Source organism: Oncorhynchus masou, chromosome 28 (genome assembly GCF_036934945.1).
Source record: "Oncorhynchus masou masou isolate Uvic2021 chromosome 28, UVic_Omas_1.1, whole genome shotgun sequence".
In the NCBI taxonomy this organism is placed as follows: Eukaryota; Metazoa; Chordata; class Actinopteri; order Salmoniformes; family Salmonidae; genus Oncorhynchus; species Oncorhynchus masou.
Window position 1 is genome coordinate 42,661,513 of NC_088239.1, and position 26,396 is coordinate 42,687,908.

Here is a 26,396-nt window from a genome sequence, read left to right on the forward strand (position 1 = left end):
AAGGTTACAAAAAGCATAGTACTTATGACGCCTTCGAATTTGGGGACTATATAGGCTACATTAAGTGTTTTAATTTCTACGGTAAAACAGATATGTATGAAAATACCCTAAAATAAAAGGTGACATTCTGTACTGTTGCATCATATAACCCATGTTTTTTCAAATCCAAAATGCTGGAGTATAGAGCCAAATTAAACGTTTTGACTTTATTGTATCTGTCTGGCTATGACCATTGCAGGTGATGCTAAAATCCCTCATTTGAAGATGCAATGCAATAATAGTGCAACCAATATGTTGCCTCATAATGAATTAGACTAAATTTGCACGGGAGAAAGAGGAGTTAATGCAATGCACTACAAGCGGGCAACAGTTTGGCCAATAGTTTATTCGTTACATTTTAGAAGGCGATTTCCTCTACTTCACAGTAGCAATAATTGTTCATTGGCAACTTGCCCCCCCCAAAAAAAATGTGATCAGTATGTCTGGCTGAGCCTCATTCAGTGGAGAGAAAGTAGACTCATTGAAAGAGAGCATTTAGGTCAAATCGGGGTTTGTTCTTTTGTAGAGAAAGCTGGTGTTTGGATCGGAATATAATCTAAAACAGTGCATGCATGGCGCGTTCTCATGGTTTTACCGAATTGACTGTGAGGTCTGTCCCATTTAGTCTGTCTATTTAAAAAAAACTTTGACATGTTTTAAAGAATGTTTCAATGAACCCTGAATAGTAGGTTCGTATTTTTGAAAATGTATTTAACCTTTATTTAACCAGGTAGACCAGTTGAGAACAAGTTCTCATTTACAACTGCGACCTGGCCAAGATAAAGCAAAGCAGTGCGACGCAAACAACACATAGTTACACATGGGATAAACAAACGTACAGTCAATAACACAATAGAAAAGTATATAAACAGAATTGAAGCATTTAGCCCCACTACAGTATTATATTGTTATGGTGGCGTGCGCTCTCCAGCCCTCTTGGAATCATCTGCCCCGCCTGGCAGTAGGCTATCTGTAGGGTTGCAGGATTCTGTCAAACCCTGGCCGCGCTGCGTATAGTAGCTGCCTGCTCGCAGAGCTTTTGCTGCACTGTTATTTGATCCTGGCTCTTTCTTGGCTGGGAAGAAAAGCTCGCCTCTTTCCCACGCTCCTTGAACACGTGGTGCTGTAATGAATTGGATTCCCGAAGCCCCTCCCTCGGTTGAAACGTCACAGCCCGCTCCACAGAATCCCTGTGAACGTGAGTCAGTAGAGGCTAGGGGCTCCTCCCGTCCTGTCTATTCTCCCTGGCCAGGGCGCCAAAACCCAACACAACGGCCTGCCTGGCTGGCTGGCTTCAGTTTGTACACATAGCAGCTCACGCTTTTGTGTTTTCTTATCTGTCGTAGAGAAAGAATGAAAAAAAAATGTTTATCAGCAATAGAAAAACATTTTTATTTATCCCCCCATCTTATTATAGACCGTTCAGACGCTGCCCTTTTAGAAGTCTGAGAAGTAGGAATGGTCACTAGGCTGCTTTTGTTGTTTTGGTTGCTCTGACTCGAAACCCTCTAGAAATGACGGAGGGCCTCCAATATGGGAGATTAGAGGTGCGCTACAATCCCCGACAACATTGACACATTCTTCTCACTTTGTTGTTTATTGATCATCCTCTGGAGACCCCTGATTCTACTTTACGCACGGATTGCTCACGGGTTTATGTTGGGGGAAATGCTACTAATAACTTTGGAATGGTGGTGTGTGTTAAAAAATCGATTGAATAGATTTCATTCCAGTAGATAACGTTTGACTCTGAATAAAACAAATAGTTATTTGTCAAAGTGTTTTAGAGAGTATGGTGGGCAAACAATGAGACTACTCGTTTTTAAGGCGTGATAAAAACAATACCTTACTTTTTTAATCCAATATTACTGTTTGAGTGCTTTAGTTGGCTTCATCGAAAGAAAATAGCGTTTTAACATTTTCCAGACTTCAACTGCGCCCTAGACATGCCAAGTAAGAGGAGAGCAAATGCCACAGTTTGGGAGAGCTTGGCCAGGGAAAGGCTCCTGCAGGGTTCTTTGCAAACGTTTTCCACCTGGCCAGACACCACTTTCTGATTAACAGACAGATGTTCCCGCGGTGTTTAGGATCTCTCCTGGCTAGTTTGGGGAGCTTTATGACCATGGGCAATGGTTTAGTATTGTCTAAAGGTGCCTGCCTATTTGGTATCATGCCATTAAATATAGCTAAAATAGGCCTACATGCCACAGACACTGCAAAGTAATGTATGTAATACATTTTCCAAAACTAGGAGTACTAAGGTCAAAGTTATCATTATTGCCTGCATTTGATTTTGATATTCGTTCTGTCCAGGGGCTCAACTTTCACCACTTTCATTCTAAAATTGCATTTAATTCCTCCCCAGTTTTAGCATTGGAATGTGATACAACACGCAGCACAGTGTGCTTTGGGACTATGTGGACACCTCCGAGTGGTTGGGTAGGCTGTTTGGAGTGTTTCTTTGACTGGATTTAGGACCTTGCTGACACAACACAGAGCGGGCTGACAGGCTGTGTGAAGGCAAAGCTTCAGGAATGCTGGCTGGACCAGCATGGGAGAGTTGAGCATAGTTCAGTGTGTAGGGTTGTGCTCTTTCACCGAGTTGTAAAGGGTAGCAGAACAGCAACTGACTACTCTTTAGTTGACTGATGTAGCTGGCAAGGTAACTGCTGTTTAACTTAACAGAAAAAAACGAAACTAGTGTTTATTCGCAGTGCTGAGCTAGTATTGTAACTGACATGCAAGGTTAGCTAATGTTTAATCCCCTCTCGCCTGAGGTGAATGAAAAAGCTACGCTAGCGAGTAGCTACCACAGCCAGGTCAGCTCTAGCCTCTAGTTATCTGTCAGATAGCGAAATGAGGTGGCTATTATTAATGTCTGACATCAGTTGTTCGTATGGAAATGTCATGTAGCCTTTGTGTTGTCCCGTTTCAGAAGTAAATGAACTTGGCAATCTTTTGCCAGTTAATGTACCGTTAGAGAGAGAGAGAGCTGTCCAAAAGTTGGCTTCCATTAGCTTTTATTTTTGTCACCTGCGCCGAATACAACAGGTGTAGACCTTACTGTAAAATACTTACTTACAAGCCCGTAACCAACAATGCAGTTCAAGAAATAGAGTTAAGAAAATATTTACTAAATAAACTAAAGTAAAATGACATAACAATAACAAGGCTATATACAGGGAGTACCTGTACCGAGTCAATGTGCAGGGGTACAGGTCACTCAAGGTAATTTGTAAAGTGACTATGCATAGATAATAAACAAAGAGTAACAGCAGTGTAAAAACAGAGGGGGAGGCAATGTAAATAGTCCGCTCTGGTACCACTTGCCGTGTGGTAGCAGAGAGAACAGTCTATGACTTGGGTGACTGGAGTCTTTGACAATTTTTTGGGCCTTCCTCTGACACTGCCAAGTAAATTCAGCAACAACAAAAAACACTTTTTCAGCACACTGTCTTTCAAAGAGAATTCACTGTGATAGAATGTTTCTATAAATTGGAAATGTTGTGCATTTATCAAAATCCCATCAGATGTGTCATGTTAACAAGATTATTAGCGAACTAGTTTTTCTTGCAAAGCATGTAAATGTTTAAATCAAACTATTATATTAATCTGACTATTCATGAATATCATCTTATTGTGCACAATCTCAGTGCTGGCCGTGTTCCTATTGGTCTGTCACCGCGATCGACTCGTAACACCAGCCACACTACTCAATAAATGCTCATCATTTCAGACACTGACAGAACTTAGTTGGAGCCTACGACCATACTTTTTATTTTTTTTGTATTTATTTTTACCTTTATTTAACTAGGCAAGTCAGTTAAGAACAAATTCTTATTTTCAATGACGGCCTAGGAACAGTGAGTTAACTGCCTTGTTCAGGTGCAGAAGGACAGATTTTTACCTTGTCAGCTCGGGGATTTGATCTTGCAACCTTTCGGTTACTAGTCACTAGGCTACCTGCAGTATTTAGTGGTACTTAATCGACAGACCTCGACGCTGTCAAACATGAACGAGCCAAGACGTCCGACAATTTTCCCACAAAGTAAACATTTTGTCTGGGACAGCAAAATGACTAAACTGGTACAGTCTGTGCAGGCCTGTAGTTTGTATTGAGACAGAACCAGGGGCACAAGTTTAGTTTTAGAAGTGGGGGGGACATATTTAAAAATATATATTATTATATATATAATTATATTTTTTTAGGGAGTAGATCAGCTTTAATATTACAGAAAGATTGTGGCTTCCATCAATGTAATTGTCTGCATTATTTCCAACCCCCCCATATATTTTATGGTAAATATCTATATTTTTTCAAATATATTTTCCTTTATTATTTTCCCCTAACCCTACCATCTTTCTCCTAATTGGAGTAAACGAATGGACAACAAATCTTAGGCTTCTACTTCTATCTTATACATACTAAATTCAGCAAAAAAAGAAACAGCCCTTTTTCAGGACCCTGTCTTTCAAAGATAATTCAGAAAAATCCACACAACTCCAAACAACTCCACAGATCTTCAGTGTAAAGGGTTTAAACACTGTTTCCCATGCTTGTTCAGTAAACCATAAACAATTAATGAACATGCACCTGTGGAACGGTCATTTAGACACTAACAGATTACAAATGGTAGGCAATTAAGGTCACAGTTATGAAAACTTAGAATGAGGTCTTTCCACTGACTCTGAAAAACACCAAAAGAAAGATGCCCAGGTCCCTGCTCATCTGCGTGAATGTGACTTAGTAATTCTGCAAGGAGGCATGAGGACTGCAAATGTGGCCAGGGCAATAAATTGCAATGTCTGTACTGTGAGACACCTAAGACAGTGCTAGAAAGGAGACAGGATGGACAGCTGATCGTCCTCGCAGTGTAACAACACCTGCACAGGATTGGTACATCCGAACATCACACCTTCGGGACAGGTACAGGATGGCAACAACAACTGCCCTAGTTACACCAGGAACGCCACATCCCTCCATCAGTGCTCAGACTGTCCGCATTAGGCTGAGAGAGGCTGAACTGAGGGCTTGTAGGCTTGTTGTAAGACAGGTCCTCACCAGATAACACCGGCAATAACGTCGCCTATGGGCACAAACCCATCGTTGCTGAACCAGACAGGACTGGCAAAAAGTGCTCTTCACTGACGAGTCGCGGTTTTGTCTCACCAGGGGTCATGGTCAGATTTGTGTTTATCGTTGAAGGAATGAGCATTACACCGAGGCCTGTACTCTGGAGAAGGATCGATTTGGAGGTCATCCTGACATGACAATGCCATCAGACAAACTGCTCGTTCTGTGCATGCTTTCCTGCAAGACAGGAATGTCAGTGTTCTGCCATAGCCAGCGAAGAGCCCGGATCTCAATCCCATTGAGCACGTCTGGGACCTGTTGGATCGAAGGGTGAGGGCTAGGGCCATTGCCCCCAGAAATGTCCGGGAACTTGCAGGTGCCTTGGTGGAAGAGTGGGGTGCAGTCCATAAGGAGGAGATGCACTGCAGTACTTAATGCAGCTGGTGGCCACACCAGATACGGACTGTTACTTTTGATTTTGACCCCCCCTTTGTTCAGGGACACATTAGTCCATTTCTGTTAGTCACAAGTCTTTGGAACTTCTTCAGTTTATGTCTCAGTTCTTCAGTTTATGTCTTGTTATGTTCATACAAATATTTACGCATGTTAAGTTTGATGAAAATAAAAGTAGTTGACAGTGAGAGGACATTTCTTTTTTTGCTGAGTTTATATAGGTCCTGGATGTCAGGAAGCTTGGCCCCAGTGGTGTACTGGGCTGTACGCACTACCCTCTGTAGCGCCTTACAGTCAGATGCTGAGCAGTTGCCATACCAGGTGGTGATGCAACCTCTCAGGATGCTCTCGATGCAGCTGTTGAAGTTTTTGAGGATCTGGGGACCCTTGCCTTCTTTACAACTGTTTTTGAGGTGTTTGGACCATGATATTTCATTGGTGATGTGGACACCAAGGAACTTGAAACTCTCAACTTCAGCCCGGTCAATCTTAATGAGGGCCTTCTCGGGCTTCCTTTTCCTATAGGCCATGATCAGCTCCTTTGTCTTGCCCACATTGAGGGAGAGGTTGTTGTCCTGGCACCACAATGCCAGGTCTCTGACCTCCTCCCAATCTTATCATTGTCGGTGATCAGGACACTGTTGTGACTTCAGCACACTTAATTATGGTGTTGGGTGTCAAGCTTGGCCAAGCTGTCGTGGGTGAACAGGGAGTACAGGAGGGGACTAAGAACGCACTCCTGAGGGGCCCCAGTGTTGAGGATCAGCGTGGCAGATGTGTTGTTGCCTACCATTACCATCTTGGGGCGGACTGTCAGGAAATCCAGGATCCAGTTGCAGAGGGAGGTGTTGAGTCCCAGGGTCCTTAACTTAGTAATTAGCTTTGTGGGCACTATGGTGTTGAGCTGTAGTTAATGAACCGCATTCTCACATAGGTGTTCCTTTTGTCCAGGTGGGAAAGGGCAGTGTGGAGTGCGTTTGAGATTGCGTCATCTGTGGATCTGTTGGGCCGGTATGCGAATTGGAGTGGGTCTAGGGTTTCCGGCATGATGGGGTTGATGTGAGCCATGGCCAGCCTTTCAAAGCACTTCGTGGCTACTGACGTGAGTGCTACAGGGTGGAAATCCCTTCGGTTGAATCAAATGATGGAGCCATCGGCCACTGATATTGATATTCTGACGTTTTTTCAGTGCAGTGTGAGTTGTATTAGTCAGTATGGCAATGTAACTGCATTGATCTGTCAGTTTTGCTAGCTAATTGCCTACTTTTCACACTAACGCAGTCAGTAAAAAACAGCTCTAATGTTACAATCTTCACGGTCATGGTGCACAGTAGAGGTCTGCGCAAGACCAATTTCTTCAGCCCGCTCCCGCCCGCATCCGCTGTGTTTCTCTTCGACTCTCACCTGCTACCGCAAGAACTGGTCCCAAACCCAACCGCAGTCCTGCAATGTTATTTTAGCTCATTTTAGCTCATTTGCCAGCCATGGTCTCAGCAATTTTGTGCCCTATAGGCAATATAAAATGCTCAAAAATACCTTAAGAAATAGGTTAAATTACCAGAGATTCTCACATGGCCCTTACATTGTATTACTGGGCTATATTAGCCAATATACTAGATGTAGTTTGAAAAGAGTTTTAAGGAGTGGGAAAATTCCCATCAGGGTCAGACAGCCAGGGAAGACCAGTCTACGGAGCACAGGAGAATTTGGCAGTATATTCAGTGAATGATACAAATTTCCATCTTGAATTGACAGTAGATATAGAACATCAGTTTAAGCTTAAAGCTACAGTCTGGGATCTGGGAATAATGGTCATTTCAATTGTTGAACCATTGATTCTATTCTTGGATAATATAATGTATAAATGTACACCAAGGTAATTCTTTGTCATGCCGCATTTTTAGGAGGAACAGATGGTGACAGGGGTCTCAGCAGGGTCAGGCGGCCAGGGAAGACCAGTCCGTGACAGAGGTGAGGTGAATTTTTGCAGATACAACACTTTATTCTCTCTGTCCAGCAAACACTGGACCAAAGACAGATGCTATTTAAAGGCAGTCTGACAAACCTCCACATTTGATTTCCAAACTGTATCAAGGGTTGGTAGAGGCTTTTCCCGATGACTGGTAAAACAAAAATGTGAGGAAGTCCTGGGAGACGTGATTGATGATGATGAATGGATATAACAGATAGGTTAGAAATCCCAGTCATGTTCATATAATCTCAGACATAAATGACTGCAGTTTAAGACCATCCATAGAACGTACTATATGCCATTGAAACTAAAAATCATGCACTTAGAAATGGTATTATTCTGCTGGAGGTGTAAAACACAGAAAGGGACATATTTGCATGAGTTGTGGCCTTGTTATTTTATCTCGGCGTGTCTACAGATGTTTTTGTTTGCTTGGAAATGTTGACACTGGAGACTGTTATCAGAAGAAACTGTGTCATTTAGCATTTATAGTGGCTAATAAATGCATTCAGAGACTTGTCCCACAGTGGACAATGCATGTCAGAGCAAAAATCAAGCCATGCATTCGAAGAACTTGTCCATAGAGCTCCAAGACAGGATTGTGTCGAGGTACACATCTGGGGAAGGGTACCAAAATATTTCTGCAGCATTGAAGGTCCCCAAGAACACAGTGGCCTTCATCATTCTTAAATGGTAGAAGTTTGGAACCACCAAGACTCTTCCTATAGCTGGCCGCCCAGTCTAAATTAGCAAGTGAGGGAGAAGGGTCTTGGTCAGGGAGGTGACCAAGAACCTGATGGTCACTCTGACAAAGGTCTTGAGTTCCTCTGTGGAGATGGGAGAGCCTTCCAGAAGGACAACCATCTCTGCAGCACTCCACCAATCAGGCCTTTATGGTAGAGTGGCCAGACGGAAGCCACTCCTCAGTAAAAGGCACACGACAGCCTGCTTCGACTTTGCCAAAAGGCCCTTAAAGACTCTCAGACCATGGGAAACAACATTCTCTGGTCTGATGAAACCAAGATTGAACTCTTTGGCCTGAATGCCAAGTGTCACGTCCGGATGAAACCTGGCACCATCCTTACGGTGAAGCACGGTGGTGGCAGCATCATGCTGTGGGGATGTTTTTCAGCGGCAGAGACTGGGAAACTAGTCAAGATTGAGGGAAAGATGAATGGAGCAAAGTACATAGAGTTCCTTGATGAAAACCTGCCCCAGAGTGCTCAGGACCTCAGACTGGGGCGAAAGTTCACCTTCCAACAGGACAACGACCCTAAACACACAGCCAAGACAACGCTGGAGTGTCTTCAGGACAAGTCTCTGAATGTCCTTGAGTGGCCCAGCCAGAGCCCGGACTTGAACCTGATCGAACATCTCTGGAGAAACCTGACAATTTCTGTGCAGCTGTGTCAGAGGAAGGCCCAAACAATTGTCAGACTCCAGTCACCCAGGTCATAAACTGTTCTCTCTGCTACCGCACGGCAAATGGTAACGGAGTCTAGGACCAAAAGGCTTCTTAACAGCTTCAACCGCAAAGCCGTAGGACTGCTGAACAATTAATCAAATGGCCACGTGGACTATTTACATTGACCACCCATCCAACCTGACAGATCTTAACAGGATCTCAAGTCTGTAATCGCTGCCAAAGGTACTTCAAATAAGTACTGAGTAAAGGGTCTGAATATTTATGTAAATGTGATATTTCCGGGTTTTTTCATAAATTAGCAAAAATGTCTAAAAAACAGTTTTTGCTTTCTGATTATAGGGTATTGTGTATAGATTGATGAGGAAAAAAACAGTTTAATACATTTTAGAATAAGACTGTAATGTAAGAAAGTGTGGAAAAAGTCAAGGGGTCTGAATACTTTCCAAATGCACCATATTATGTACCTAGTTCAGTCTTATAAAACACTGAAACATATTAAATAATATCTTACCGAACTTGATGACTATGGGCATTTTTGCTTACTTTTTGCTGTTCTAAATAGAGTTGGCTAGAAGGGCCCTATATTCGATTTTGTAGAATTGAAGGAAACATGCTTAATATTCCCCCAAAAATGTGAGGACCCCCAAGCCCCCTTCCAAGTTATGTCCCCCTATGTAAATATAACTGCTGGGTGATTTAAAATGTTATAGTTAATCGATCAATAATTAATAATACTCTCAGCAAAACAAAATATTTTTTATTTACACTATTTAGAATCTCTGAAAATAGAAAGGTTCAGATGTTTTTTGAAACATCACAGCAAGAAACCTGGATGGTGTTCATGTCATGGCTGGCTGAAGGACTGGACCAAGGTGCAGCATGGTAAGTGTACATTTTTTCTTTATTCAAAATGATGCCGACAAATGAAGAACATAAACCAAACCGTGAAGCTTTGGGCTATGTGCACTGAACAAAGACAAAGTTAACTTCCCACAAAACAGGTGGGGGAAAAGGGTACCTAAGTATGGTTCTCAATCAGAGACAACGATAGACAGCTGTCCCTGATTGAGAACCATACCAGGCCAAGACATAGAAATACAAAACATAGAAAAAAGGACATAGAATGCCCACCCTAGTCACACCCTGGCCTAACCAAAATAGAGAATAAAAAGCCTCTCTATGGCCAGGGCGTGACAGTTCAGAGATAGATGGGAGGGGTTGAGTAGAGCTGAAGGGTGGGACTAAAAACAAACAAAAGATAATTATTGTAAAATGTATATAAACTCAGCAAAAAAATAAACGTTCTCTCACTGTCAACTGCGTTTATTTTCAGCAAACTTAACATGTGTAAATATTTGTATAAACATAACAAGATTCAACAACTGAGACTGTAAACTGAACAAGTTCCACAGACATGTGACTAACAGAAATGGAATAATAAGTCCCTGGGAGGGTCAAAATAACAAAGGGAGGGTCAAAAGTAACAGTCAGTATCTGGTGTGGCCACCAGCTGCATTAAGTACTGCAGTGCATCTCCTCCTCATGGACTGCACCAGATTTGCCAGTTCTGAGCTGTTACCCCACTCCTCCACCAAGGCACCTGCCAGTTCCCGGACATTTCTGGGGGGAATGGCCCTAGCCCTCACCCTCCCATCCAACAGGTCCCAGACAGGGGATTGAGATCCGGGCTCTTCGCTGGCCATGAGAACACTGACATTCCTGTCTTGCAGGAAATCACGCACAGAAGAGCAGTATGGCTGGTGGCATTGTCATGCTGGAGGGTCATGTCAGGATGAGCCTGCAGTAAGGGTACCACATTACAGTCTTCCCTGTAATGCACAGCATTGAGATTGCCTGCATTGACAACAAGCTTAGTCCGATGATGCTGTGACACACCGCCCCAGACCGTGACGGACCTTCCATTTCCAAATCGATCCCACTCTAGAGTACAGGCCTCGATAAACGCGAATCCGACAATCACCCCTGGTGAGACAAAACCGTGACTCTTGAGTGAAGAGCACTTTTTGCCAGTCTGGTCCAGCGAAGGTGGGTTTGTGCCGGTGATGTCTGGTGAGGAACTGCCTTACAACAGGCCTACAAGCCCTCAGTCCAGCCTCTCTCAGCCTATTGCTGACAGTGTGAGCACTGATGGAGAGATTGTGCGTTCCTGATGTAACACGGGCAGTTGTTGTTGCCACTCTGTACCTGTCCCACAGGTGTGATGTTCAGCTGTACCAATCTTATGCAGGTGTTGTTACACTGGTCTGCCACTGCGAGGACGATCAGCTGTCCGTCTTGTCTCTCTGTAGCGCTGTCTTAGGTGTATATATATTACCATAAAATATATGGGGGGGTTGTAAATAAGGCAGACAATTACATTCATGGAAGCCACAATCTTTCTGCAATATTAAAGCTGATCTACTCCCTAAAAATGTATATGATAATATTTTTTTTTTAAATATGTCCCCCCCCACTTCTAAAACCAAACTTGTGCCCCTGGTTCTGTCTCAACAAGAACTAAAGGCCTGCACAGACTGTACCAGATTAGTCATCTTATGCCACGATTGTGCTGTCCCAGACAAAATGTTTACTTTGTGGGAAAATTGTCGGATGTCTTGGCTCGTTCATGTTTGACAGCGTCGAGGTCTGTCGATTAAGTACCACTAAGTACGGCAGGTAGCCTAGTGACTTGTAACCGAAAGGTTGCAAGATCAAATCCCTGAGCTGACAAGGTAAAAATCTGTCCTTCTGCCCCTGAATAAGGCAGTTAACCCACTAGGCCTTCATTGAAAATAAGAATTTGTTCTTAACTGACTTGCTTAGTTAAATAAATTAAATTAAATAAAAAATATGGTCGTAGGCTCCGACTAAGTTTTGGCAGTGTCCGAAATGATTAGCATTTATCGAGTAGTGTTGCTGGTGTTACGAGTCGATCGCGGTGACAGACCAACAGGAACACAGCCAGCACTTAGATCGCACACAATAAGATTATTTTCATGAATAGTCAGATTAATATAATAGTTTGATTTAAACATTTACATGCTTTGCAAGAAAAACTAGTTCCCTAATAATCTTATTAACATGACACATCTGACTGGATTTTGATAAATGCACAACATTTCCAATCTAAATAAACATTCTATCACAATGATCGGGTTATTTTTGGGAAGCCTATATGATTCTGTTCAGACATACAGCGGAGCAAAAAAGTATTTCATCAGCCACCAATTGTGCAAGTTCTACCACTTAAAAAGATGACAGACAAAATGAGGGGGAAAAATCCTTGTAATTTTCATCAAATAGGTCCACTTTTTGTCAACTATGACAGACAAAATCCACCTGTCCACCAAACAGCACCTCCGTGGCAGCCCCGGTACGCACCAGGCTGTCTCTCCGTCTCATCCCTACAGAGCTCCTCCGTCCAGCGATGCCAGAGCTTCCGCCCCTCAGTCCAGAGGCGCCAGAGCCCCTCAGTCCAGAGGCACCAGAGCCCCTCAGTCCAGAGGCGCCAGAGCCTCCCTCCTCTCCCGGAACTGCCGGAGCCTCCGCCTGTCCGGCGCTGCTGGAGTCTCACGCCTGTCCGGCGCTGCCGGAGTCATCCTTCACCCTGGCGCTGCCGGAATCCCCCGCCTGTCCGGCGCTGCCGGAATCTCCCATCCATTCGGGACCCATTTCTAGGGTCCCCAGTCCGAGGTCAGCGGTGAGGGTCGCCGTGTTTAGGATGCCACGGAGGCGGACAATGAGGCGGAGAAAGACTGTGTTGAATGGGGTCCACGTCCCGCGCCAGAGCCACCACCGCGGACAGACGCCCACCCAGACCCTCCCCTATAGGTTCAGGTTTTGCGGCCGGAGTCCGCACCTTTGGGGGGGGTACTGTCACGTTCTATTGGGGGGGGTACTGTCACCTTTTATTTCCTTTGTTTTGTCGTTAATTAGTATGGTCAGGGCGTGAGTTGGGGTGGGCAGTCTGTTTGTTTCTCTATGATTTGGGGATTTCTATGTTTCGGCCTAGTATGGTTCTCAATCAGAGGCAGGTGTCATTAGTTGTCTCTGATTGAGAATCATACTTAGGTAGCCTGGGTTTCACTGTTTATTTGTGGGTGATTGTCTATATTAGTTGCTTGTGTCAGCACAGTTGTTATGATAGCTTCACGGTCGTTATTTGTTTATTGTTTTTGTACAGTTTACTTCGTGTTTAAAAAAAATCTATTTAATGATGCATTCACACCACGCTGCGCTTTGGTCCGCTTCTTACGACGATCGTGACAACAAGACCACTGATAATCTCCCTCGATCTGGGGTTCCACGCAAGATCTCACCCCGTGGAGTCAAAATGATCACAAGAACGGTGAGCAAAAATCCCAGAACCACACGGGGGGACCTAGTGAATGTCCTGCAGAAAGCTGGGGCCAAAGTAACAAAGCCTATCATAAGTAACACACTACGCCGCCAGGGACTCAAATCCTGCAGTGCCAGACGTGTCCCCCTGCTTAAGCCAGTACATGTCCAGGCCCATCTGAAGTTTGCTAGAGAGCATTTGGATGATCCAGAAGAAGATTGGGAGAATGTCATATGGTCAGATGAAACCAAAATATAACTTTTTGGTAAAAACTCAACTCATCGTATTTGGAGGACAAAGAATGCTGAGTTGCATCCAAAGAACACCATACCCACTGTGAAGCATGGGGGTGGAGACATCATGCTTTGGGGCTGTTTTTCTGCAAAGGGACCAGGACAACTGATCTGTGTAAAGGAAAGAATGAATGGGGCCATGTATCGTGAGATTTTGAGTGAAAACCTCCTTCCTTCAGCAAGGGCATTGAAGATGAAACGTGGCTGGGTCTTTCAGCATGACAATGATCCCAAACACACCGCCCGGGAAACGAAGGAGTGGCTTCGTAAGAAGCATTTCAAGGTCATGGAGTGGCCTAGCCAGTCTCCAGATCTCAACCCATTAGAAAATCTTTGGAGGGAGTTGAAAGTCTGTGTTGCCCAGCAACAGCCCCAAAACATCACTGCTCGAGAGGAGATCTGCATGGAGGAATCGGCCAAAATACCAGCAACAGTGTGTGAAAACCTTGTGAAAACATACAGAAAACGTTTGACCTCTGTTATTGCCAACAAAGGGTATATAACAAAGTATTGAGATAAACTTTTGTTATTGACCAAATACTTATTTTCCACCATAATTTGCAAATAAATTCATAAAAAAATCCTACAATGTAATTTCCTTGATTTTTATTCTCATTTTATCTGTCATAGTTGAAGTGTGCCTATGATGAAAATTACAGTCCTCTCTCATCTTTTTAAGTGGGAGAACATGCACAATTGGTGGCTGACTAAATTCTTTTTTGCCCCACGGTATAAATCTTACATATGAAAACAATTTCCAATATACACTGAACAAAAATATAAATGCAACATGTGAAATGTTGGTCCCATGTTTCATGAGCTGAAATAAAAGATCCCAGAAATGTTCCATACACACAAAAAACGTATACTCTCAAATGTTGTACACAAATTTGTTTACATCCCTGTTTGTGAGTATTTCTCCTTTGCCAAGAAAATCCATCCATCTGACAGGTTTGGCGTATCAAGAAGGTGATCAAACAGCATGATCATTACACAGGTGCACCTTGTGCTGGGGATAATAAAAGGCCACTCTAAAATGTGCAATTTTGTCACACAACACAATGCTACAGATGTCTGGAGTTTTGAGAGAAAGTGCACTTGGCATGTGACAGCAGGAATGTCCACCAGAGCTGTTGCCATAGAATTTATTGTTAATTTCTCTACCATAAGCTGCCTCCAACATTGTTTTATAGAATTTGGCAATATGTCCAACAGGCCTCACTACTGCACACCACATGTATGGCGTTGGGTGGACGAGCGGTTTGCTGATGTCAACCCTGTGAACAGAGTTCCTCATGGGGCGGTGGGGTTATGGTATGGGTAGGCATAAGCTACGGACAATGAACACAATTACATTTATTGATGGCAATTTGAATGCACAGAGATACTGTGATGAGATCCTGAGGTCCATTAGAACACGCCACTATCATCTCGTGTTTCAGCATGATAATGCACGGCCCATGTCGCAAGGATCTTTACACAATTCCTGGAAGCTGCAAATGTCCCAGTTCTTCCATGGCCTGCATATTCACCAGACATGTCATCCATTGAGCATGTTTGGGATGCTCTGGATCGACGTGTACGACAGCTTGTTCCAGTTCCCGCCAATATCCAGAAACTTCACACAGCCATTGAAGAGGAACAACATTCCACAGGCCACAATCAACAGCATGATCAACTCTACGTGAAGGAGATATTACGCTCCATGAGGCAAATGGTGGTCACACCAGATTTCCTTATATGAACTGTAAACTCAGTAAAATCTCAGAAATTGTTGCATACATTCAGTCTTTCCGAACTCAACTGGCAGGATTGCACTGCTATCCGGCAGATCAAATACACAGCTGCAGTTTACGTAGCTAATGTCGGCTGACGTAGCCTCGCAAGCCAATCGCAGAATGTGACGACAGATCTGAAGAAAGTTGTACAATCTGGCCAGGTTTATATCAATATTTTATTTTGGTAACATTGCGTAGTGTGACATGTAATAATCGTAAAAGACTGAATCTGACATACAGTGTGGGAAGGCCTTTAACCTTTAAGGGCTGCACCTTAGTGATGTGTGCTACCAAAATGCACTCTGCTTCTCTCAGCTATGGTACAAGTAAATGGAAATGTGTGCAGTGTGACAAGTAACACACACTTGTAAACACCACATATGTTGAATGATTCAACAATTCATCTAGGGTTTTTCTGTTATGTGAATTGTCAGCTTAATCGTTATTATGAGAACATCCAGTGATGATTTTAGCATGTAAATCTTGGTAGGGCAAACTCCCCAAAAATGTTTTAGATGCATGCAATCAAAGACACTACACTACACAACACTAAACATTACATGAATTGCACGATAATGGTGACAAACGGTGCCCACTGTTAGGGGCACCGTTCATTCAGCCTCATTTACTGCCTTTTAAAAAAACATAGCTGATATTGCTGCCTTGCTTAAACAAATGTGGTTTCTACTCACAATTCATATGTACAAACAACGGCATAAGGGGACGATGAGCGGATAAGAGGCAATCCGTAATTTTGATTAAGATATTAATCAGCGAGTTAAGACGGACGTAGTCAATATAACTATTTGTTCAGCACTTTTGAAATGTACAGCGACAAAATTCAGAACATAGGCCATTCTTACAGTATTTTCCCTGTACACCAAGTCAGAACCATAGCATAAATAAAGGGGGCATATAAGCAGACAATGAATGCTCTTACAATATTCAATGATTACATTTCTCTAAAACAGGTTATAGGCTACATGTGCACTACCAAGTCAGAACAGTAGGCTAAATTATGAGGGGGAAAGGGACCAAATTATTTAGGTGAGGCACATGGGCTACTAACAGCTTACTACACAACATACACTTAGTGTTACTTTCTTAGCTACAATATACATATCTTCCTGGCATATTACATAATTTATGCAGCAGAACACAATACATTTTTGGACTCATTGTTGTGCTATGCTCACTTAAACAACGTTTTTGTCATGAATTTTGTCATCAGAGTCTGGTATTCTCTGGATTTTTGGTGCTTTCAAGACAACTGGGAACTCTGGAAAAAACATGGGTAAATCATGACGTCAGTGGTCTACAGGTCATAGCTCTAGAAAGAGGCCTGAGTTCCCGACTTGGAATTCTGAGTTGGATGACCGTTCAAATCGTATTTTCTCAGTCGGAGATAGTTTTTTTTTCTGAGTTCCCAGTTGACTTGAACTCACTGAAGTCTGAGATTTCAACAGTTCCGAGTTTCCAGTTGTTTTGAAAGCAGCAGAAGTCATGCTGGATTGACAGCATGGCCAATGTATTCAACCTTTTCTGGCCCATGGTTTTGCGTGTGAATGTTTATGCTTTTAAGCTTGTAAAAGAGACCCGAATAACAGGCACACTTGCAGTTAGTCACTGATTCCCACCAAACCACGTATTGTTGCATTAGCGATTTCCAATTTGTTGTGTAATGTTTGTCCAGTGGCCGATGAGCACCGATACCTTTTATCTATAATTTATCTTCATATGACATGTATTGAAAAGGATTTGCCAGTAGATTGTTAACGTGATTCGTGATTATGACTGCTTGGCTAGCTAAAATGTTGAAAGTATGATGTTGACATGATCAGTCCAATCAAAGCAATGGTAGATATAACGCTCTGCCCCACCTTCCCTGAATTACTAACATAGCCAATAAAGTTATGAGTTTTTTAAAATTGTTTGTAGACTATATACATGTTCCTTGAGCGAGTCTGGTAGTGAGAAATTATGCCTGTGTATCAGATATAGGCCCCTTTAACTGAACACAACATAATGAGTCATCACAGTGGGTACATGCACCAAATGTACAGTTGAGTTCGTGGGGACCTGTGGACAAACTGAAACTGCTTCACTTTGAAAAGACAGGGTGGTTAGAGTATCACGAATCGGTCTATATGTGTAGGACTCCCAGGCTCGTGAAGCTATAACGGTGTGGTTTCCACGCCAGAGTCGTGTGAGAAGAGCAAGGCGCGAGAACAACGCACAGAATTGCAGCCGTCCGGTTCCCACGGTAGCTATGCTGCTGTTGTGGAACTACATGTCATTCTATGCGCAATGTCACCTTCACTTGCAAAAGGAAGTCGCACAGGCTTTTGTTATTTGTTAAGTTCCATTGCTTCTTGTCACTATAAAACAATTGGAAAATCCGCGTTGCTATTTTCGACGGCTCGTAACAGCCACAGATGTATCCATTGGCTTGATTTTATGGATGGGGGTTAGAGACTAGACTTGTGATCCGGTCTCATTTTTTTTTTTTAGAAGTTTAAGTGGACATTTGTTTTTCTCTGTCCAATTTGAAGTTTGTTATTGACAATTAATATGGCCATGCGTGTATGTCCTAATGTAGGCCAATGCGTTTTTTTTGTCACCCTCTTTCATATCAGATACGGTATGCCTACAGTATACATTATCTGATTGTTTGAGATAAAACTAACAAAGTTTGGGTTTTTAGTACTTTATAGTAGTGACTACTGGAAGCCTATCATATCTATTTTATGTGTACAATATTCCATGAACAGATCTATTGGCACAACATTTGATTGTATCGTAATCCCTTACGACTTTTGCTGTTTTTTGTTGTTGTCAGTGTTTCAGAGAAAGTAAGGCGTCGTTTTGACACAGTAGCAAACTACACCTCGGCGTCGCTAGTTCGTAACTTTTAAAACCTGAGCCTGAATTAACACAACGACAAAACATCAAAGAGGCGACGCGTAACAGGTCCTTCACAGTTCAGTAGTATTTCTGCTTTTTTTAATCGGATTGTCTGTGGTTTAACTAGTCGTTCATCGATAATAATACGTTTTTGGAACGTGTATTATGACTCTATGCGCAAGAGCCGGGTTATACTTTCGATCTGATGCTCAAACAACTACAGCATTATATTGCTTTTCTCTGCATGTTGTTTCTCCGCATTTTTTCACGATGTCAACACCATACTCCCCGTTTGAGTCACGTCTCTCTTGTGAGTGTTTCTCTCTTGAGTGAGTAAAAAGAAAAGAGAGACAATTTTCTAGATTCCGCTTGATTTTATTTCTACGGAACATTTGGTTCCAAGAGACCACGCCTTGCTCTACGGTTTCACCGCTTCTAGACCCTCCCCAAACGGACCCAGTAGCCTATTACCTCCCTCGGTTTCCGCACATTTCACAAGAGTTGATTCTATTGTGTACCATTGTTATGCAAATAAACGACGCGTAAAATATCCCCATCGTGCGCACTGTGGAGCAGAGACTCACTGGGACCGCACGAAGTACACGCAACACGGGGCACGCGGGGGAATTTCATACTACGTCGGCCGCCAGGATCCGTCCAATTCTCACAGGCAAGTACCGAAATATATTATATTTAATCTACAACATCAATTATTGGATTTTGTATCTGAACCTTATGTGTAAAGTGTGCATAAAACGTGTTTTTGATGTCGATGTTGGAATGTAAACGTTAGGGAGTATATAGCCCTGTTCAGTGTACTTATGTGGATCGTACCTGTCTCACACAGCTACCCTTGCCATACGAACTGCCGCGACTCCAGGATCCTGCAGGGTAAATTCACCGCGTTTGGAGATACTGATACCGTATATCTTCCAGTATACCAACAGAAGAAAGGTTTCAACTGTCGCTCTGTTCCATCTCTGCAATATAGCCTATACTACCTGGTGCTGCTATTACAAGGGAGGGAAACGAAGGCAAGAGGAGACTAGGCTACACACTGCGACGGGATTTTGGATTTCGCAACCATTGACAACCTTTTGCACACCAAGTGTGTTATTTTGTCTATGTCCTGTTTGGGATATATTGTGTTCGTATTATCTTATCTATAGCATACGATTTTTACATTTTTTAAGAGCCTCATAACTGGTGGTAATCCAGTATCTGGGCACTATTCCCACACCAGAGACCCATACAGTGATTATCACATAGAACCACACAGGAGCTATACCTATCCCGGTTTCACAATGAGTCAGGGGGATGTATCAACTTGCTCAGCGCCTCAGAGAGTATTCCAAGAGGCGGTGAAGCAAGGCAACACAAAGGAACTTCACTCGTTGCTCCAGAACATGACAAACTGCGAATTCAATGTCAACTCCTTCGGGCCCGAAGGACAGACAGCGTTGCATCAGTCAGTCATCGACGGGAATCTCGAACTTGTAAAACTGCTGGTGAAATTCGGAGCCGATATTCGATTGGCGAACAGGGAAGGGTGGAGTGCCTTACACATTGCCGCTTTTGGAGGACACCAAGACATAGTCCTATACCTCATCACTAAGGCAAAGTACTCTTCTGGCGCACGGTGATCTGCTACACTGCTGTCAGGTAAACACACGGAAAGCCAGGCTTTTGTAAACTTGCGTTTCGATCTGTACATAGTTGTTCCAAATTACAGCCTAAAAACACACAGTAAATTACCTTTCATCAAAACCAAATCCGGGTCTCTCTGACTCGTGAGTCAAACACCACATGGTTCTTGTATCTGCTTCAGCATGAATCTTGAAAAAAATTAACGCCATTTTGGTGGGTTGGTACTAAAGCTTTTTTTCTTGAATGTGTATTATAGATTGGGACACATAAAAATAACTAAGCCGGTGTTTGGGTCCCGAGGCAAGATAGCAGCCTAGTTTTACGCGGCGATGGACGTTCCATCTTTGTTGCCGCTGTTTCATTGAAACGCTTCTTTATTGGGCTTTGTTTTTGAGGTGTCGACCTGTAGCTACGCTGTTCACTTGTTAGGACCCTTTTAAATGATTTGATATACTAAAAGATGGCACTTGATGCTGTGGCTGCATGCTGGAATAGCCTATAAGAAAGGGAAGAAGAGGTGAGCACGGGGAATGAATGCCATCATCTATTTGGCTTTTATATTTCTTTTTTAAATTAAAGGATTTTATCTATTTCAAAGTGCGGCATTATGATATATCCAATTTGCTTTTCCAGATGTGTATTCATTGTAACAGCAATGTACCTAATGTTGTTAAGTACTAGCTTTACTAGCTTTACTTTGTTTCTTTATATATCTATATATCTATATATATATATATATATATATAAAGTAGCTAAATGCGCTCTGCCTTCATCAAACAGGCTGCTTGGCTGGCATCAACGTATTTTCAAGCCAGTGCGACCAGTGTCAATGGTTAATGTACTATTAAACCGCTGCTTTCGCTTTGTATCAAAACGTCAGGAAAGTCGCATTTGGAATTCACTTTATCTCCTTTCAGTATTTTAACGAACAACACCCTGGTCATCACTGTGAATACAGGCTGGGTTCTATTTATGAAGGTACATTGAGAAGATGCATTTTGAATATGTTGTGGTTCTTTTTTTTTCTTCTCCTCTCTCTCTCTCTCTCAAATCAAATCTATTACGTTTTAAAATATTTAGGGTGACCTATAAAGCTGCTTCGGACTCTCGTATCGTAGTATAAACTGTCCCGTGTTGAGATCCCATCATGTCCCAATTAGCCTAAATTTGTCTGCGCTGGAGAGACTATTATTTTCTCTGATGGACTTCACGTTTGGTTTTCTTTACCAGCTACCTCGACTGTAAAGTATTCAAAATCATCGGACTCTTGCTCACTCCACAACACTCCAATATAGGAAGTCACTCAAAGATTCCTGTAGCCTATCCCCAACCTTGTCTAGGCCAACATAATGAGCATACTCACACAGACATTCAAGTAACGGATACTTTGGCAGTAGGCCCCAAGGCAATGTTATTCAAACCACAGATTTAGGCCAGGGGACAACTATGGTATTTGTTCTGCAAAGCAATAGTTACTATTTACAGTTTCTTTCTCATCTTCAACGGGGACAATGTATTTCCCACACTACTACCAAATGGTAATGTGACAAGCAAAGGGGTTTGCCTTTCTGTAAAGGCATGGTTGCAAACACATTGCAAATGTTTTTTTTTTTTTTTTTTAAATCGGTGAACGGATTATATCGTCATTCATTTTAAAGTTTCTATTTAGTCACAAAAATTGAATTCTATTGCATAACTTATAAATACAGGGAGTTTTATTGCACAAAATGCGGAGCTTTTTAACCCCCCCCCCCTGGTGCTTGTCCGGGTAACTGCAGGAGCTGAGGCTTAGAATGAGTTACTACTGAGCAGGAGTATAAACCTATTATTAATCAACATGACTATTGCAGGATATCAAAAACAATTGGTTTAAAAAACTGCCTGCTGCATTTTGAAAGTCAAGTCACCCTAATATTTGTTTCTATGCTGCTTGTATGTTACTTTTTAATTTGTGTTTATTTTTTATTTTACTCAATGGCCAACAGTGAGTGAAAGATATATAAAGCCCAATAGCATCACAGTCATTTAATGAGAAGCCTTGTGTGAGAGTGTACATGTGCACGTGTATGTATGCATGTGCACGTGTTCATGTGTGTGAGTCTGTGTGTGTGTGTGTTGCATACATCTGACGGTTGTGTCCTGAGCGAGCTGAGCTGTCCCCCTGCCCAGGCCTGTGTGTGTGAGGCCTGCTCCTCTCCTCCTGTGTGTGGCATTGTGTTGCGACCTTGGTCTGCTCTGCCTACCATGAGTAGAGGGACATCAGGGAATAAGGACTGTCCTTCCATATACCTGGATAAACAAACTAGAGCAATAGAAAGAAACATCAAGGGATAGATTGGTATTAGCGGAACAAAAACATATGCATCGCTGGTCTTAAACTTGATTGTTTTTTTTTATATATATATATTTGTTTAATATTGCACTGATGACTGTCGTTGATTTGGCTTTTTATCAAGTCAACATTTCATTTTTTTTCTGAATAGAAAAAAAGGAACACAACAAAATACTATTGTATAAAAAAGGCTCCAGGTTGTAATGTCTTTTGTTTGTTAACTTTGTGAAATATTGTTTTTGCAAAGGTTGTTTGTATCTCTGTGATCGGGTATATATATATATATATATATATGTGTATGTATGTATATATACACTGAAAAAATATCTTGGTGCACTTTCTTTTTTGAAGTGCTGTCCTCCTCCTGTTGTTATGAAAGTGGTAAAATACATTTGATGGTAAGATCATTGTTACATAAAGAAATTGCACGGTGTATAGATGCTCTACTCAACAGTGCCATAACATTTATGGCCCAAGAGTGGATGCCTGGATAGGCGTAAATGAATGAGATAAAGTGCTGACATATTTTTTCGGGGGGGGGTTCTGTTTTTGTTTAGCTTTTTTTCCCGAGCGACACAAAAACCAATGTCGTGAGTTTCTTGAGTGATGCAGTTGCTCCATCGTGTTTGATTTTGAGTGTTATGACATTTTTTTTTGTATTTGTTTGTATTTTCTTTTTGAACATTTGCAACACTGTGATCATGATGATGTGTGGTGAGGAAATGAGTGCTGTAATATTTTTGTACGTTTGTGTACAAGCCAGTAAAGAAATCATTAAACTCTCTGTTGTGTCTATGCATATGTTTATTTTTCCCTACTCCACCCCCCTCCCTCTCCCTCTCAGACCCAGCCTCGCCCGGATCCCCATTCTCTCCTTTTGTCATTCAGTCGGCCTCCTTCTTTTCACATTCTGGATAAAAGAGCTATGCACAGGATTGTGGGTAGTTCTGGTTTAAGAGAAGGCAGGGTTCCCTCCCCAGTGTGTGTGTTTGTGCAAGCTTTATGTTACTCTCTCTGTGTGTGTGTGTGTGTAGACTGGGGCAGGTCCCTAGCTCAGCTCAGTAGCTCTGCAACACCATCCATCTTCTGCTTTCTGTTAAACCCCTGTGCACGCTGTCTGTTTTTCTGTCGTTCTCCCTCCCTTTCTGTGTGTCTCCTTTCCGCTGTAGCTTTACTCCACTACCCATACTTTGCATATACATACATAAACCTGTTTACGGGCTTACTAAGGGTGCTCGTTTATACAAAGTTGAAATGCGTACCATTTTTGAAGTCTCAGAAAATGCTGTCTGCTATGCTCATACAACATTAGAGGGCAACAACATAGTCGTGCATGTCCTCTGTAAACGAATGCGTACACGTTTCCTTGAGTTTTATACTAGTACAGTGCATAGTTATAGAGGTGTGATAAGCAACGGTTGCTCTTAGACTTGGTCTGATGCCTCTAGACTCATATCTGCCTATTGCTTTTAAATGATCTGGTACTCTGTCTGCGTGCACGGTGTGTAGCTCTTGATACATGTGACATAAACCCGGATTACTCATGCTTTGCGTTAAAGGACCAAACTCACCCCTGCTGTTGGCTCGAGACCACATAGTGGCTGCTTGTCCTTCTATTCTGCCTTCCCCTCTGTCTCTCCCTTCCTCTCGCTCTTTCTCTCCTGCTTGCACCCCCCTTCTCCCTCTCTCTCTCTTACACTCTCTATCTGCGTTGCTCCCCCCCCGTCCTTCTATTCGTCTCTTTCGCTCGCCCTCACTTCTGCAGGATGTTTTTGTTGAGTTGAATTCCTATTGTCCGCCGGCTGAGTTGGCCACTGTCCCAGAGCAGAGCAGCTACACAGCAGAGCAGAGGCCCGCTAATAGATTCTTCATGTGCCTGCCCTGCCCGTCGCACATCAGAGCAGGGATTTGGAAATGATTTTAGCCGAGTCCACCCAATAAAAAGAGAATGAGAGAGTGAGAAAAAAGAGAGATAGCGAGTAGGAGAGCTGAGACTGAAGCTAGGAAGAGAGAGAAAATTACTTTTTTTGTGCCGATGTGTGTGTTTCAGTGTGTTCGTCTTGCCTGAAAGAAGCTGGGTGTGAAATTACACACACTCAAACCTATCTGCCAGAGATCTCATGCAGCCGGTGGTTTAATTTGCTCAATCCATGTTTTGTGTTTGCTTTGGGTGGGTGGTGAATGTGTTAGCAGCACCGTTGTCAGGCTCTCTCATACTTCAGCAGAGGTGAACGAACATGGGGAACTGAACTGAATTGTTCCTACAGCCAGCACCTCCAGAGGATTGCATTATCTACAGACAAACCCATGAATGCAAATCCCGAATGTCCACTTTTGTTGTGATCTTGCGCTCTCTGAGAACTGTTCCTCAGGCGTCTACTTCCGAACACACAGCAAATAGGCCTAAATGGTTTTTTTTATGCAGGGTTGGGGTCAATTAAAATTGAAGGAAGTCAGTTTTATATTCTTTATTTAACCTGTATTTTTACCAGGTAAGTTGACTGAGAACACATTCTCATTTACAGCAACAACCTGGGGAATAGTTACAAGGGAGAGGGGGAAGGGGGGATGAATGAGCCAATTGGAAGCTGGGGCTGATTAGGTGGCCATGATGGTATGAGGGCCAGATTGGGCTTTTATGGAGAAGATTGAAATACCAATTCAATAGTTGTAAAAACTATTTTCAATAACTTCTATAAGATGGAAAGGAGAAGCTATTTCTGTCAAAGGCTATTAAATGTCTGGATTTTAAATTCAAATCACTTCCTCATCAATTGAAGGACTGTTTTTATGACACAATTGGAAGTGGGCAGGCAGAGATGTTAAATTATTTTAAGAAGGTAGGTTGGTAGGCAACATGAGAAACCCTTTATCACATCGAGTATGTGGTGTTTCCAAGTATTAAAGGCTGATGAGGGCTTTGTGACCTATAGAGAGAAACTATATTAGGATATAGTACCATATTAAATGATCCATCTATTACAACTACTGTAGCAAATTACCATAGCCATACAAGTCACACATGATTATGGTTAACAAACCACCAACTGTTGATCATTCTTTGCTATTGTCAATAGGATCATATGTGCAGTTTATGCAGGCACATTCCACCAATGTCTTGAGGATTGTGCAGAAACAGCTAAAGAGTCATCCGAATACAAACCTGTGGATTGAGTTCAACTACTTCCTCTCTACTAGTTGCAAAGGGTTTCCTATTGCATTTAACATGTGATTGGATACGTACTGTGAAGCTGTCTTTGAGTAAAATCACCACGTCTGCACATGGATTGACAGGGGGGTTTATCAGTGCGTTTTAAAAAGGCGCTGACCTCGGCACCTTTCTCCCAGAATAAAACAATAACGTGGCTGTTGCTAAACACTCGACTACCACAAAGACTGCTCTGCTCACTTCCTAAGAGAGAGAGAGAGAGAGAGAGAGAGAGAGAGAGAGAGAGAGAGAGAGAGAGAGAGAGAGAGAGAGAGAGAGAGAGAGAGAGAGAGAGAGAGAGAGAGAGAGAGAGAGAGGTGGCCAGGCCGGTTCATTCCTTGCCCTCTGCTCCTTTTTTGAACTTTTACTTTCATTCTATCACTCCATTCTGTGCTTTTCCATAGCGCAGTGACAAGCCGCCCCCATTCACTCATTCATTCTTCTCTCCCCTCCTCTTTTGTCTGGGCTGCTGGGTCTTGGTTCAGCTCTATTCAAGACCCAGACGCCGTGCCATTGACTGGAGCCCCGTCTAAACTCCCTGCCCCCCCCAGCGACCCCCTCCCATTCCCAAACCTGCCCTGTCCCCACCCTGCACTCTGCAGCTGCTATGCAAATGAGCAGAGGGACGGCCCGGGCAAGGGAAGGGATGGGAGAGAAGGAGGAGAGCAGAGCTGCAGCAAAGGGATGGAGAGAGTGAGAGTGAACAGAACAGAGGGGTGACCCTTCTTCTCCTCCATCTCCATAACATGCTGGAGGCTCCGAGCAGCAGACCTGTTACACAAGGGGAGTCCCCCTCCCCCATGCCCCCCCCTCCGCCCCACTTCCCTCCCCGTGCCTCTCCCCCTGTCCTCCCCTTTCTCATTCAAATCCGTTTTATACTCTGGTGTTAAGGGGAGAGCTGTCACTGCAGTGTGTAAAGTAACCCTACTCA

General features: G+C 42.9%; 1 protein-coding gene across 1 annotated transcript; it reads left to right on the forward strand.

The window, feature by feature from the left end:
• Positions 1-18,692: 18,692 nt before the first annotated feature.
• LOC135517610 (notch-regulated ankyrin repeat-containing protein A) lies at positions 18,693-23,041 on the forward strand. The gene is made up of 2 exons (XM_064942077.1): positions 18,693-18,948; positions 19,126-23,041. Exon 2 carries the CDS (start codon positions 19,583-19,585, stop codon positions 19,919-19,921), a length of 339 nt encoding a protein of 112 aa, XP_064798149.1. The 5' UTR covers positions 18,693-18,948; positions 19,126-19,582; the 3' UTR covers positions 19,922-23,041.
• Positions 23,042-26,396: the final 3,355 nt, after the last annotated feature.